This window comes from Scaptodrosophila lebanonensis, unplaced genomic scaffold (genome assembly GCF_003285725.1).
Source record: "Scaptodrosophila lebanonensis strain 11010-0011.00,11010-0021.00 unplaced genomic scaffold, SlebRS2 tig00000053-arrow-pilon, whole genome shotgun sequence".
In the NCBI taxonomy this organism is placed as follows: Eukaryota; Metazoa; Arthropoda; class Insecta; order Diptera; family Drosophilidae; genus Scaptodrosophila; species Scaptodrosophila lebanonensis.
Window position 1 is genome coordinate 8,778,516 of NW_022060548.1, and position 14,299 is coordinate 8,792,814.

Sequence of the window (14,299 nt, forward strand, 5' to 3'; positions counted from 1 at the left end):
CAGGGTTCATTTCAGCATAACCTAAGTGCAAGAAAGTTTTTTATCATACAGGTAACAAATAGTAATATTCCTCGTTCTACAAATATGCACCCTAGGATCTTGGAAAGAACTAGAGTCTCCAAACTATCTATACAACAGTGATGTAGAATAATCGATAGTATAGTTTTAAGATTATTGAGAATAACGCTCAATGCTCACTTTTATTTCAAGTGCTATCGACTCAAAATCAAGAAGACTATGAAAATTACCATCGGTAAGTGGGAAATAGAGTAATAAAATAAAATTTTATTTGAAAATATACAAAATAAAATAAATAATAATAAAGTGGCGGGCAAATCAATAGTTATGTGCATTTAAAAAAACAATCAATCAGCAATAAAATGTCACGGAAAGAACTAATCCAGACTATTGATAGTTTGATAGCCATAGTCTACAGTCCCGTCTAATTAAGCAGATCAGGCTTTATTTTTTTCTGTTATTGGCAGGTGCCTACAGAACCAATGGGAATGTTTGTGCAAGCTGTTGAGGCGGCTTGAGTACCAGTGCGGCCATATTCTTGGGGAAACAGGACGATGCAAATATTTAAAATTTTAATGGGAATTCAAAAGAACAGCTCACCTGTCTTGCCCAGGCATTGGTCCAATAGATATTTGCACTCGCTGCGATAATTTTTACACATTACCGTACCGCTGATGGTGGCCGTCACACAATACGGTGTTTTGTGATCACATCCGCGTTTCGATGTCCATTTACAAAATATTCCTCTGTTGGTGTTCAAAAGCAGTCCCGCCTCCATGTTGCCTAAAAGGCACAGAACTACAGCGAAACAAATAATTAAGTGGTTGCGCTTCATTTTGCAAATGAACTCAAAACTTGGCTCTTTTATAGGCCTTTTCAACCAAAGTTGACCAAAGCTAAAGCACCCAAATATTCTGCAAATATTTGCCAATTAAAAGCTCAGCTTAGTCTACGTCTAAAGTAATGTAAGAAAATAAAGAAGTGAAACCATTAAAAGGTTGTCAAACAAAGGTTGTACAAATCTAAGAAGCCGTCTTTCCAACTTTCACTTTCTCCCAAATTGCTTTATTTACAAACTCCAATAATGTGGATCGGGTTGGGTCAACTTTTGCAAGAAGCTTACTAATGTGCAATTGTTTGGGACTTTAAATAAAAACCAATAAAAAAAATGGACTTACTTTTCTCATTAATTGTAGGCATTAGGGTAAAGAAAGTTTCTGCTTAGCTGCTTTAAAACAAGGCTGAACAAACGGACATCTCTAGAAAGAATACGCTTCCCTTTAATGTACCTACATACTATATAAAGTCTAATGTGGTTTCTTCTTTGTTTATCTCAGTTAACGTATCCACTTATCCACCTAATCCTAGTCACCAATATCTGAATAATTCACATTAATTATAAAAATTCATTTTTATTAACTAACACAAATTAGAACAGCCTTCCTCCGCACTTCTCATACGAATCCCCTAACCACAGCCAGTTTAGGCACAAATAAATAGCCGACTTAAACATCAACGTCTGTGAATTTTAATACACGTCAAAACTACTGGACTGATTTTTTCAAAGTTTTTCTCCATATCGATCCCAAATGAATGGACAACCAGGCCACTCTCTCCAATTAAAGCTGTGATCACCAAGCAATTATTCAAGAAGGTAATCATGTAATTTTCTATCTATGTAGTACTGGATGAGATGGACAAAACTATGTGGGCGCTGAGAAGAAAGAAAGGCGTGGCCCTTTCTTCATTTTAACTGGTTCACCAGCATCTTTATGGATGACATTTTTTAAAACTTCAGTTAAATGTGGAAATTATTTAAAATCTTACCAGTAGATAGTTTTTGTTTTAAAGTGAAAACAACATGCTTCGCATTCATCTCAATAGTTTTATTTAATTAAAAGTGTTTAAATTATGTTTTATAGTTTTAGTTTGAATGCTAAAAATAATAATAATATTGATTAGACGAAAGATCTTTATGTTCTTCCTGCTGCATCGAATCATAATAATGTTAATTGAAACTGCGACTACTTATTACGACGTGTGGACTCGGATGCGGTAGGCGGCGGTGGTGGTCCACGTTTGTTTAGCTCCTCAAGGAAGCTCATTAGAATGATGTTACGCTCCTCCTCCAGGTGCTCGAGCACCAAGTAGCTGCGGAATGGAAGAATAAGTATTTAAGATTGCTTTTCTTTTACAATTTAGTGACACTCACCGTTTGTCATTCTTGAGGATATCCTGAATTTCCTTGAGATGATTGGCATTCTCTTTGATGAGATCGCTGCTCTTGTGTGTTATAAATTTGCATTCCTGCAGCAGCTCGCGCAGAGCCGTCTTCGCCTGCAGTGTTTTGTCCTTTATATAGTCGCGGAATTCGCGCTCTCCCTTATCCGAATTGTATTTGAGATACCGTGGATCCTCTTTGATTATCTTTTTGATCTCTTTCCAGGTGCTGGTCAACTCCATGCTTGAAATTTCTTCCAGCATTTCGCGGAATTTCTCACGCTTCTTTTTCATCAGATTATCAATGTGTTCATTGAAGATTCTGGAAAGTAATATTATGTGTGGATTTAAGCAGGAAGATAGGTAGTTCAATTTTCTTTCTACTCACTTCTCACGATCGTCACGATCGAGCGTTTCAATCAGTTCCCAGCGATGATCTTTGCGTAGCTGCCGTTTTACCTCCTTCCAGGTAAAGTCCGGATTGCGCACCAAATCCGTTAGCAATGCATTGAAATGTCCAATCGCTTCGTCACGCTTATGATGCTCACGCTCCTTGTCCCTGTCACGCAGATGACCGGCCAGTGTGCGTTGCACCTCCTTCTCTCGCTCACGAATGCTTTGCTCTGCTCTTAACTTACGCTCCCGATCCTTTTGCTTTTGTTCCGCTTCGCTCTCCCGTTGGCGTGCATCTTCACTATCCTCGCTGAGCGCACGCTCCTCGCGCTCCTCCGGCTCCGAGTCATCACGATGTTCGCCCTCCTCCTGAAAACAAAATCAATTTCGACAAATGTAATTAAATTCGATGATTGTCGAACTAAAATTTTCACTACTAAAAAATGGAACCTACCGGTGAGTCTCGTTTAATTCGCCCCGACTTGCTCTTCTCCTCTTTTTCTCGAGACGATTTGCGTTCTGCACGCTCCCGACTGCGGCTACGACTGCGACTACGCCCGCGGTCTTTGCGTCCTTTCTCCTTTTCCTTTTCCCGGCGTTCCGCTTTGCGGTCCCGCTGTCGTTCACGTTCGCGCTGTTCGCGCATCTCGCGCTCCTTACGTTTCTCGTCCTTCAAAACATGCAAATAGTCCTCGAAGTATTCCTCGCGATACATTGAGTCCACAGCTCGATAGCGTGGGTCCGACTCGAACTTCTTTTTAATGTCATACCAGCGCGTATGTCTCTCAATGTCGTGACGCTCACGCAACATATCGAAAAAGTCCTTGCGTATCTAGATTGTGTGAATTAAAGGGAATTTGACATGACAGCCATGCGGAAGAAAAGAGAGTAGGTGTGAAAACGAATTAGTTGCGTCTCTGGCCTTGATAGTCGCTTGCACTTAGAATTGTAAAACTTATTAATTAACTTAACTTAACATCACATTTAAAGAACTTAATAGTTATCAAATATATTTACACGATTTTGTTGCTGAAAGAGAGAGATTTTCAGATTAACTTTCTTCACCTAAGCTGAAAGAAAAGTTGATTAGAGTATAGCCAGGCACGGGATTAAATGTGGTTTAGAAATGGCTCGGATTCCAACACGGACAGGACCCAGCCCGGACGAGGGCTTATGAAGCAATATAAAAAAACCACTTCCTTTTAGTAACTAACTAAATGGTGTACTGATATGTAAAGCTATTGCTAAAACACGAACATTTTGTGAAAAAAATTAACGCAGGTCAGTAATTTCGGAATTTCATTAAATTATGTGGAAACTAACGAAATTGACAATTCCTCTTAATTCCGGAAAAACGATTTATTATGAATATGAATTGTTATGAATTTGGTCTAGTGTTCTCCTAGTTTTGCTATAACTAATTTCAAAACCAAATTGCTTCACATATCGGATAGTGAACTAGATATTCAACTTTTGATGAAATGTTTCTTCTAATCTATTACGACTGATATTTATGGCATTCTACTAAAATTAACTGAAAAATACAGAGTTATATCGTTTTTGGTTTTGATATCAAACCCGATCCCACACTTTCTCATAATTTAAAAAGTTTGCCATAATTACACTATCTCTCCCATCCGTAAAATTAAACATGGGACTTTTTAATTCTTTCAATCCCAATCCCCCCTTTTTATAATCGTTCAATTATACCATTTCTTCCCATTGTGCACGAGGCTATTATTAAAAATTCTACGGCTATGCCGTATCGTACAAATACAAACAGTATTTAAAACTAAAATATGCTTAGGTGTATCGTTTTATAAAAAGGTAATGTCTATAGAGAGTGAGTTTCCAACGAGCCCAAAATGCCGTTGTTTAAGCTTGTGCAGGCAAATGGAGAAATAGTCTATTGTCTCCAATTATTGGTGGAGAATTCAGGATCCATTTGCCTGGCACATGCCAACAAAATGATGAACTTTGTTGAGTTGGTCATTAGAACATTCATCGATTATTTTTAAACAAGAAACAAATTAAAAAATATATATTGGGTTAATTAAATTATGTATTATTCATACTGTTTGCTCAGCGCCGAAGCCACCTGCATACGTATTGTAATGTAGAAGTAGTAGAAGTCGTCGTTGTTGTTCCTCCTCTAGTTGTTGTTGCTGTTGTAGCTAATCCAGCCGTTGTTGTGGTTGTGACTCCTTTTCTGGCTCCAATGCCATCATCCATAACTCTCAATATCATCTAAAACATCATCATCTTCCTCATCATCTCATCACCATCGCAACATCATCACCATCATCTTCATCTTTCCTATGCGTGCGACGGAAGGGAGGAGGGGGGAAGTGGAAATCACACCAACGATTATCAGCTAATTTTCAGTTTTGCAAACCTTTTGATTTTGAGTGATTTTTCATATATTTTCCAGATTTCTTTTTCGCACAAAATTGCAGAAAAAAAATTTGAATTTTTTGTTTGTTTTTTGTAACTCACCACACAGGATTGCAAGCGTGTGCGTGGTGTAGTTGAAGATGGCAACGAAGATCGACTATCGACGATGACGGCTGGCAGACAATCGATATCAATTCGTTTCGTTTCGTATCGGTTTACAGATCCGATCAATTCAATTCTCGTTTCAAGGCAGATGATCAGATTTGCATGGACATTGTTATTTGTTATTATTACTATTATTTTGTGGGCGTTGCGCATTTTCAGTACTCTGTGAACTCACACACAACATCAAGCGGCGACAATTGCGCACAACAATAGTGTTTGCTACACGGTGGAGTTGTTGTTTATTGTTGTAGTTGTTGTGTTTTGTGTGACATTTGCAACAAACCGAAACGACACGAGGGGGCAGGAGGGTCGTCGTTTGTACGATGTTTATGTTTTAAAATTAACAAAAAATCACATTATGTAAATATGTTGTATTATATAAGGTTAAATTAATATTTATAGATATCATTATAAGAATAGAGATATATATGTACAACCATTGCCGGGACAATGATTTTCAATTGTGGTTTGTTATATATTTGCGATACGTAATTAACAGCGGCAATCGCATGCACGCATCGACACATACCTGCTCTTTCCTCAGCAGCTTGTCCTCCTTCTCCCGTCGCCGCACCTCCACAATGTACTCGTTGAAGAGGCTCTCCCGTTCCCGCACCTTCTCGATGGCCCGGAAGCGATCGTCCTTGGCATTGCGCTGACAGAACTCGCTGAAAGAGGACCTGCGGATAAAATAGAACATTAATCAAATTGAATTGGGACTGAATGAAATGAAGGAAAAGTTAAGTTCAACACGAAAATTAAATAAGATGTGTATCTTCTGGAGGAGACATGAATAACTTTTATAAACGTTTGATTGATTGATTTGTTTTCAAATAATATTTGCTTGTTTGTAAACGAAAGGATTTGGAGCAACAAATCATTTCATAAGGAGTCACGCCTGTCCGACTCTTGAACATTCAGTTAAAATAAACTTGTTTCTATAGATATTTGTATAGGATATATATGGTTTGTACTAAACTTTCTACTGCTTTTATCTATAAAGTGCGGAGTTTGTGAATCGTATTATACACTAAAGTTAACAAAACATTGAGTATTGTGCGTTCAATTGTATTCTATATTTCAATTGCTAATTAAATTATTATTAAAATTCCGTTATTAGCGAACCCTTTTTCAAATATTGACCTCTTCAAATTGTTTTGTCTCAGTACAGAAATATTTTTATTAAATTGGTTTCTACTCACTTGCCATGCAGCTTGACCTCTTCCATGAGCTTTCGGAAATCGTCCCGCTTCTGTCGCATCTTATTACGCTTCTCCTTACGCTCCTCCTCAGCACGATCCTTGACATATTTTTCAAATACCTGTTTACGTTCCTTCGATGTCAGCAGCAAGTAGCGCGGGTCGAACACAATCTTATGCAACTCCTTCTCCCAAGTGCTGAAAGCGGACACATCCTTTTCGCGCAACATCTCCTTGAACTGAGTTACTCGCGTCTCCAGGGGTACCAATGCGCGTTCCTTGGCAGCACGCTGTTCAGCCTCCAATACAGCATCCTCGTTCTTCTTGGCCTTGTTCACTGTAATAAAAATAATTGATAAGAGATGATTCACAGAAGATGCGGTTTTAAAAGCTTTCGAAACTATCTAGAAACTAAAGTAACAAAGAAAAACTATTCTTTGGAATTTGTGAATTAAAATAACCACAATTATTGGCATTTAACTTACGCATGCGGACTCGCTTGGTTGGGACCTCCTCAACACTGGACTCGGACTCTGTGCGTATTTTAATGACCTCATCGTCATCCTCCTCCATGCGCTGCGCCTGTACCTGCTGTAATAGCTGATTGGTGGTGACTAGTGCCTGTTGTTGTTCTGGCTTAGCTTTGCTTTCCTCGACAGCGGTCTTCTGCTCTGCCTCGACTGATTTCTCATGTGGCGACTTCAGCTGGTCGGGTCGTTCACGCACTGCTTTGTCAACATCTTCGCGTCCCATGAGATCTTCGGGTCTGTCCCAAACAGATGTGCGCGTGGATGGGTTGTAGAAGAAAACTCTCGCATCTCCAGTCCAGACCACACACCAGGGTGTCCCGGCAATTGCGATGCTAGTCACAGGACGCGACTTGTCTGTTTGCTTGGCAGCGGCGGCCTGTTTCTTTTGCTCTTCCTCGGCCTTCTTGCGTTTTTCCTCGGCGGCCTTCTTCGCCTCCTTCTCCAGAGCAGCTGCCTGGGCTGCCTTGGAGTTTTCGGTATTAGCCTTCATGGCGGCGGCGGCAGCAGCAAAAGCCATTTGAGGATCGAATCCAGGTGCAGTGCCGGGCGGCATATGCATCATTGGATTGGGCAGCAGATGTGGCGGCATGCCGGTAGGTGCACCAACTGGTGGCGCCTGCCCCGGTGGAGCTGCTAATGTCTGTGGCGAAGCACCGGAATGTGCGGCCATGCGTGCCGCCTCCATATCCCGCAATGCTTGTGGCTTCTCCCACACACTTTCGCCACGTCCCGCATGAAAGTAATAAGGTCTGCCGTCAGGAGCCCGATGTTCTGACCATTCAGCAGCTCGCGCAATAACCGCTGGATCGATGACACCAGGTTTTATGATTAGATTCTTCGCAGGCTTATCCTGATGACCAGCTGAGGGAGGCGGAGCATGCATGGGCTGTTGCTGCCAAGGCGGAACTCCTACACCCCAGGGACCAGCAGGTCCTGCACCTGGAAAACCATATGCAGGCGGCGGCATGCAAAACGGCGGTTGTCCAAACCCCGGTGGTTGCATGCCCGGTTGGAACATGGGTGGCGGCTGTTGACGCACATTAGGTGGTGGCTGCGAGAGCAGTGGTGCTTGTGCCGCATTGGGTGGCGGTTGATTCATTAGGTGTGGCGGCGGCTGCGATGTAAGATGAGGACCAACTGGTGGGACATCGCTGGCGCCGCTCGGCAGTTTTTCATTCTCCCCATCCGGTTTATTCATTGGCACAGCTGTTGCTGCTGCTGCGGGGCCTCGCTTTGAGAGTTCTTCAATTTCAGCTTGTGTCAATATCTTAATATGCAGCCCCTCAGGACGTGTCCACGTTGTCTCTCTTGTCACAGAGTGGTAATAATACGAACGGCCATCATCGGCTTTTGTCTCCACCCAAGTCTCCTGCGGCGGTTGCGTGACTGCCAACATGCCATTAGCATTTGGCGGCGGCCCTTGTGCCATCAGAGGCGGCGGCCCATGCTGCTGTTGCGGCTGCTGCTGTTGTGGGTGCGGGTGTTCGCCGACAGAACGAACGCTAAACGCCGTAAAAGTTTTACTGCCCCTGCAATGATAATTTAATGTAAAACATTTTTTTTTGGTACTTCGAGTGCTTCTCTTACCATGGCGGCTCATTGGAGTTCACTTTTTCTGCCTGAGAACTAGCAGCCCCCACCACCCCTTCGACGGTGACACCATTGCCATTTATGCCATGAGGCGAACGACTGGATACATCATTAAAATTCGCTTGCGGACTAGCACGTTCACTGTCCATGCTCTCGTCTAAGCTTGTTTCCATTTAACAATATTTAATTCTGCACTTAAAACACTTTGCATTTATTGGGTTTTCATCAATTTTCTACAACTTAGTTCTACCGCTAGCGATGGTACAACATAAATGTAGAGATGGGCGATAATCAACTGCCTATTCTATTACGTTACCCTCAATAACAAACCACTATGTCGATAAAAATAACAGTTTGTAGAGTTAGGGGTGGCAGAGGTGGATAAAAAAAGCTGTTTTTACAGTATAATACATTATGCATTCAGCTAAGGTTATTTGAAATGATTTTTATAACAATAAATCACGTTAATAGCTTTGTTTCAAAAAAATAACAAACTTGGCATGACGACGACATACGTTTTCTTTATGAAAGCATTAAGTTCAGTAATGAGCTGGTTCAGGGAAACTATTGCAGCACAAGCGACTCAGTAGAACAAGTTCTATTGGCATATTTTAATTTTAAAAAAATATAATTTATTTGTGTTTTATTTTTGTAAGCTAAAACAAATTGTACCCAATTGTTTTTCATGATTCAAGGCTTAGTTCTTATGTTTATTTAACACAAACTTTCAATTGACATATTTTACATAATTAAAAACAAACGACCACTTTTGTGTATGTTTTTGTAATTGTATGCTTAAATTAATTTAAATTTAGCCAAATTAAATTAGTCTCATTCTACATAATTGTTACACAATTTGCCTTAATTCTGAACACGTCAATAAAGCGAATTATCATCTACCATATTTAATTTCAAAAAAATAAACTCAATTGCTTTTTGTTTGCTTTTATTATTTTGTGCCTAACATATTTCCACATCATTGTAATAATTCCTAACGACTCTGACTTTTCAATTCCGCCCATAGAGTATTTATGCGTTTGCGACCCTCCGCTAAATGTTGCAACAAAATCTCAGCATGTTTATCATAAATACCCGGTACTTGGCACATATCCATGTGACGGTACAGTCGCCAAGTAACCTTAAAGGATTTGTGGCATTTGGGGCAGGCAAGCTTTTCATTTGTATTTTCAAAAGACTGATTACTTTCGTAAGAGGCTGCCGCTGATCTTTGGGGACTTGACCATTTGGGTTCGGGCTTGATGAGCAACTGCGTTTTATTTTTGCGCTGCAACTCCTCCTGATGATTGTGTCGTATGTGATTTATCATTTTGGACATGCTGGTCTTTGTGCGCTCGCACAATGTGCATTTTAAATAGGATCGGTAGGGCAAATGATTGAAGCAATGTTTTTCGAGTGCCGACCGTTTTGTGGTGGGCTGTACTTCCCGACATGTCCGACACCTGCTCCCACGTCCCGACTCCAGTATTTCGAAACTGTTCTCGATGAAATGCTCGAAATCGTGCTTTTCAAAAACATGTGTACGCCAATCGTCCATAGATATAATCTCTTTGCCGCACTTTGGACACAGAAACGAGATTAGCTTCATATAACCGGTGACATCGGAGACGGTATCGCGTTCGGTGGGCGTGGAGACACGTCTTCGCTTCGCTTCTGGCGAGGGTGTCTCATATGCTTCGTTTCTATCTGTTTGCATTTCCTTTTGCAATTGATCCACTTCCTCCTCACCAAGCGCATCAATTTCAATAATAACCATTTCCTTATTCTCATCGCTTTGTTTGCTTGGGGTCGATGGCTCAGCAGGTTCGCATTCTTCGATCGTCTCTTCAAAGAACTCCTTACAGAATGCATCAAGCTGTGAGTCCATGAAGTCATTGTCGGGTTGTCGTTTACACTCGTTGCGCACAATATCCTCGTAGGCATTTAAACAACGATCCAAAGCCAATTCGCTGGCATTGGGCTTTGATTTGGTGGTGCTTGAAGGCTCCTCCGGCTGCAAATCAATGTCCATTAATGCCTTCTGCAGCAAATCCTTGCGCTGGCGAGACTCTCTCTCAATAGGAGCTGTGGGGCGTGTCACCTTCGGAGGTCTTCCTCTAGGCCTCTTAGGTGCTATTTGCCTGTTTAGTGCACCTGCACCCGCTCCTTGTTTTAGTGGCACTCCCTGCTGCTTAGGTGCTCCCTGTTGCTTCGGTGTTCCCTGCTGCTTAGGTGTTCTCTGCTGCTTAGGTGCTCCCTGCTTCTGCTCCTGCTGCTTTTTTAAATGGCGCAATTTATTTTCATATTGTTCGATCTCCCGCATGTGCGTCTCCAGCAAATGCACATTCAGAGCCCGGCGTCTTGTGTACGCCATCCGGCAGTGCACGCAGCGATAAGTTTCCCGATGGTCCAGATGCATAAAGTAATGATATTGGAGTAAGGCGATTGTTTTGTGTGCATTCTCCACCCACTTAAAGCACAGCTGGCACTCATGGAATCTATCGTCGATTTGTATGAAATTAAAATCGGAGTACGTCTTTTTGAGATAATCGTGTCTGGTGTTCAAATGTTGACGCCATTCGGCCTGGGTGCGAAAGGCTTTGCCACATTCCGGGCATATGTAGACCATATGCGCCTCCAGTCGCGCATTTAATTTGCTTTGCTCATCCGTGAGCACCGCGTTTCGCGACATTTTACAAACAAAACCTTTAAAATTTAAACCCACAGTAGGTTTCGTTTACCGTACTTCCTCTTCTACCTGGCGTTGTTACCATTCACCGCGAATAAAATGTCTATTAACATATTAACAAATTCGCTTGGTATTTCAGGTGGATTGGCAGGGCCCAGATGACGCGCGCGTTATCGATATTTAGTATTAGATTTCGCAAAACATGATTTCCATTGTAATAATACGATACTTTTCCCAACTGTTATTCAGTGTTATTTGATAGTGACAAACCAATATAACACGAGCTATACGATGCAAATACGATGCACTTATGTCTCTGAGTGTTCAGTATTTTATGAAAATTACTCGCTTTTTATCATTTGAGCGTAGTTGGCAGCACTGCATTTTGGCGTCCTCAACTCCATACCGGGTGCGAAAACACGCGGGAATTCGCAAGTTGCAAATAATTGGTGTAATTTATTGTAAACATACAATTTATTTAGCGTGCAGCGTAGCAACGATATGACCGATGCTCTAGAGTACAACGACATAAGCGCAGAAGTGCGCGGCGTTTTGGTAAGATGCTATTTTCTTCCAGCTTGTTAAGAATTTTTCCAACAACAAAAGTTTGTTTTTCTTCAACATAATCGTTAGTCTGCCGGCCGTCTGAAGCTTACTGAGCAGCACATCGTCTTTAAGAATAATAAGACCGGCAAAGTGGAGCAGATTGCTGCCGAGGATATTGATTTGATCAATTCGCAGAAGTTTGTAGGTACATGGGGTCTGCGAGTCTTCACAAAAGGCGGCGCTTTGCATCGTTTTACAGGATTTCGGGACAGTGAGCACGAGAAGCTGAGCAAGTTTATTAAGGACGCATATGCGCAGGATATGGTGGAGAAGGAGATGTGTGTCAAAGGCTGGAACTGGGGCACAGCACGTTTCATGGGCTCAGTGCTGAGCTTCGATAAGGATACGAAAACGATCTTTGAAGTGCCCCTCTCGCATGTATCGCAGTGCGTCACTGGCAAGAATGAAGTGACATTGGAATTTCATCAGAACGATGACGCACCCGTGGGCTTACTTGAAATGCGCTTTCATATACCAGCTGTGGAGTCAGCTGACGATGATCCTGTAGAGAAATTCCATCAGAATGTGATGAATAAGGCATCGGTTATATCGGCTTCGGGCGAATCTATTGCCATCTTCCGAGAGATTCAGATATTGACACCGCGTGGTCGCTACGACATCAAAGTCTTCTCCACATTCTTTCAATTGCACGGCAAGACATTTGATTATAAAATTCCAATGGATTCCGTGTTGCGTCTATTCATGTTACCGCACAAGGACAGTCGACAAATGTTCTTCGTGTTGTCCTTGGATCCGCCCATCAAGCAGGGCCAGACGCGCTATCACTATCTGGTGCTGCTCTTTGCGCCCGACGAGGAGACCACCATTGAGCTGCCCTTTACTGAGGAGGAATTGCGTGACAAATATGAAGGCAAATTGGAGAAGGAGCTGTCTGGTCCAGTATACGAAGTCATGGGCAAGGTGATGAAGGTGCTGATCGGTCGCAAAATAACCGGGCCGGGCAATTTTATTGGACACTCTGGCACTGCTGCCGTTGGCTGCTCGTTCAAAGCTGCTGCCGGTTATCTGTATCCTTTGGAGCGAGGCTTCATCTACATACACAAGCCGCCATTGCACATACGTTTCGAGGAGATTACCTCCGTGAATTTTGCCCGCAGTGGCGGCTCAACGCGCTCTTTTGACTTCGAGGTGACCCTTAAAAACGGCACTGTGCACATTTTCTCGTCCATTGAGAAGGAAGAATACGCTAAACTGTTCGATTATATTACTCAAAAGAAACTGCATGTGAGCAACATGGGCAAGGATAAGAGTGGCTACAAGGACGTTGATTTTGGCGATTCAGATAATGAGAACGAACCCGATGCTTATCTGGCACGTCTGAAGGCTGAGGCGCGTGAAAAGGAGGAGGACGACGATGATGATGATGGCTCCGATGAAGAATCCACAGACGAGGACTTCAAACCCAACGAGAACGAATCCGATGTGGCCGAAGAATACGACAGCAATGTGCAGGATGATTCGGACGACGATAGCGATGCCAGTGGAGGCGGCGGCGATAGTGATGCGCCGGCTAAAAAGAAGGAGAGGGAAAAGAAACGCGAGAAGAAGGAGAAAAAAGAAAGGAAAAGAGATACTGAGCGCACTGTAAGTTCAGAACATTTCTTTAAAAATACACTAATAAATGTAAATGATTTCAAATATTTTGTAGAAAAAAACCACCAAGAAGAAGGATTCAAATAAACCGAAGCGCGCCACAACTGCGTTCATGCTGTGGCTCAACGATACTCGTGATAAAATAAAGCAAGATAATCCCGGCATTAAGCCGACTGAGATTGCCAAAAGGGGTGGCGAGATGTGGAAGGAGCTGAAGGACAAATCGAAATGGGAGGAGGCTGCTGCCAAGGACAAGCAACGCTATCAGGATGAGATGCGCAATTACAAGCCCGGTGCGGGCACCGATGATGAAAACGAATCATCCAACAAGGTCAGCAACAAAGCGAGCAAAAAACGCAAATCTGATCCATCACCCGCCAAAAAGGCCAACACATCCGGCAGTAATTTCAAGAGCAAGGAATACATATCCGATGATGATTCAAGCAGCTCCGATGATAAGGCCAAGAAGGGAGGCGAGCCGGAGAAAAAGAAAACCAAACCTTCCAATGCTGAATCGAAAAAGAAGAAGGCGGCCAGTGAGAGCGAAGATGATGACGAGGAGGAGGAAGATGCCAGCGAAGACCAGACCAACGAAAGCGACGCCAGTGATTAGGGCCAGCGGCTTAATTAAGCATTTCCATTATATAATTTGTATTCGCTTTCCCCCCATTACTAATTTAAGCATTTAGCTCTAAGAAACACATTAAACTGTTATATATACATACATACATATATGCAAATTTTTATTCATACAAGCAACACAAACTTGTCGCCTAAACTAAAAAGACATACTATAATTATTATTTGAGAATCAAGTTGGATGGTTATTATTTGATTTCAAATTAAAAATCTTGGTTAGACTACACAATTATTTGTTAATCAAG

General features: G+C 42.1%; 3 protein-coding genes across 5 annotated transcripts; 1 reads left to right on the forward strand and 2 right to left on the reverse strand.

Moving 5' to 3' along the window:
* Positions 1–1,883: 1,883 nt before the first annotated feature.
* LOC115623543 (transcription elongation regulator 1) lies at positions 1,884–8,753 on the reverse strand. Of its 3 annotated transcripts, XM_030517928.1 has the most exons (8): positions 8,507–8,753; positions 6,875–8,448; positions 6,393–6,726; positions 5,720–5,870; positions 3,086–3,463; positions 2,627–3,000; positions 2,231–2,560; positions 1,884–2,169 (listed from the first exon to the last, which is right to left on the reverse strand). In XM_030517928.1, the coding sequence occupies exons 1-8, from the start codon at positions 8,680–8,682 to the stop codon at positions 2,043–2,045; spliced, it is 3,444 nt and encodes a 1,147-aa protein (XP_030373788.1). In that variant the 5' UTR covers positions 8,683–8,753; the 3' UTR covers positions 1,884–2,042. The 3 variants fall into 3 exon arrangements, 2 of the variants coding, with proteins under 2 accessions (XP_030373788.1, XP_030373789.1); XR_003995418.1 differs by lacking the exons at positions 1,884–2,169; positions 2,231–2,560; positions 2,627–3,000; positions 3,086–3,463 and adding an exon at positions 4,110–4,947 and having other exon boundaries at positions 5,128–5,870; XM_030517929.1 differs by lacking the exons at positions 1,884–2,169; positions 2,231–2,560; positions 2,627–3,000; positions 3,086–3,463 and adding an exon at positions 4,112–5,409.
* A 685-nt stretch (positions 8,754–9,438) lies between these two features.
* LOC115623830 lies at positions 9,439–11,198 on the reverse strand. The gene has a single exon (XM_030518375.1). The coding sequence runs from the start codon at positions 11,196–11,198 to the stop codon at positions 9,501–9,503; it is 1,698 nt and encodes a 565-aa protein (XP_030374235.1). The 3' UTR covers positions 9,439–9,500.
* A 424-nt stretch (positions 11,199–11,622) lies between these two features.
* Positions 11,623–14,147, forward strand: LOC115623551 (FACT complex subunit Ssrp1). Its single transcript, XM_030517942.1, has 3 exons — positions 11,623–11,750; positions 11,829–13,406; positions 13,471–14,147. The coding sequence occupies exons 1-3, from the start codon at positions 11,697–11,699 to the stop codon at positions 14,026–14,028; spliced, it is 2,190 nt and encodes a 729-aa protein (XP_030373802.1). The 5' UTR covers positions 11,623–11,696; the 3' UTR covers positions 14,029–14,147.
* The last annotated feature ends 152 nt before the right edge of the window (positions 14,148–14,299 follow it).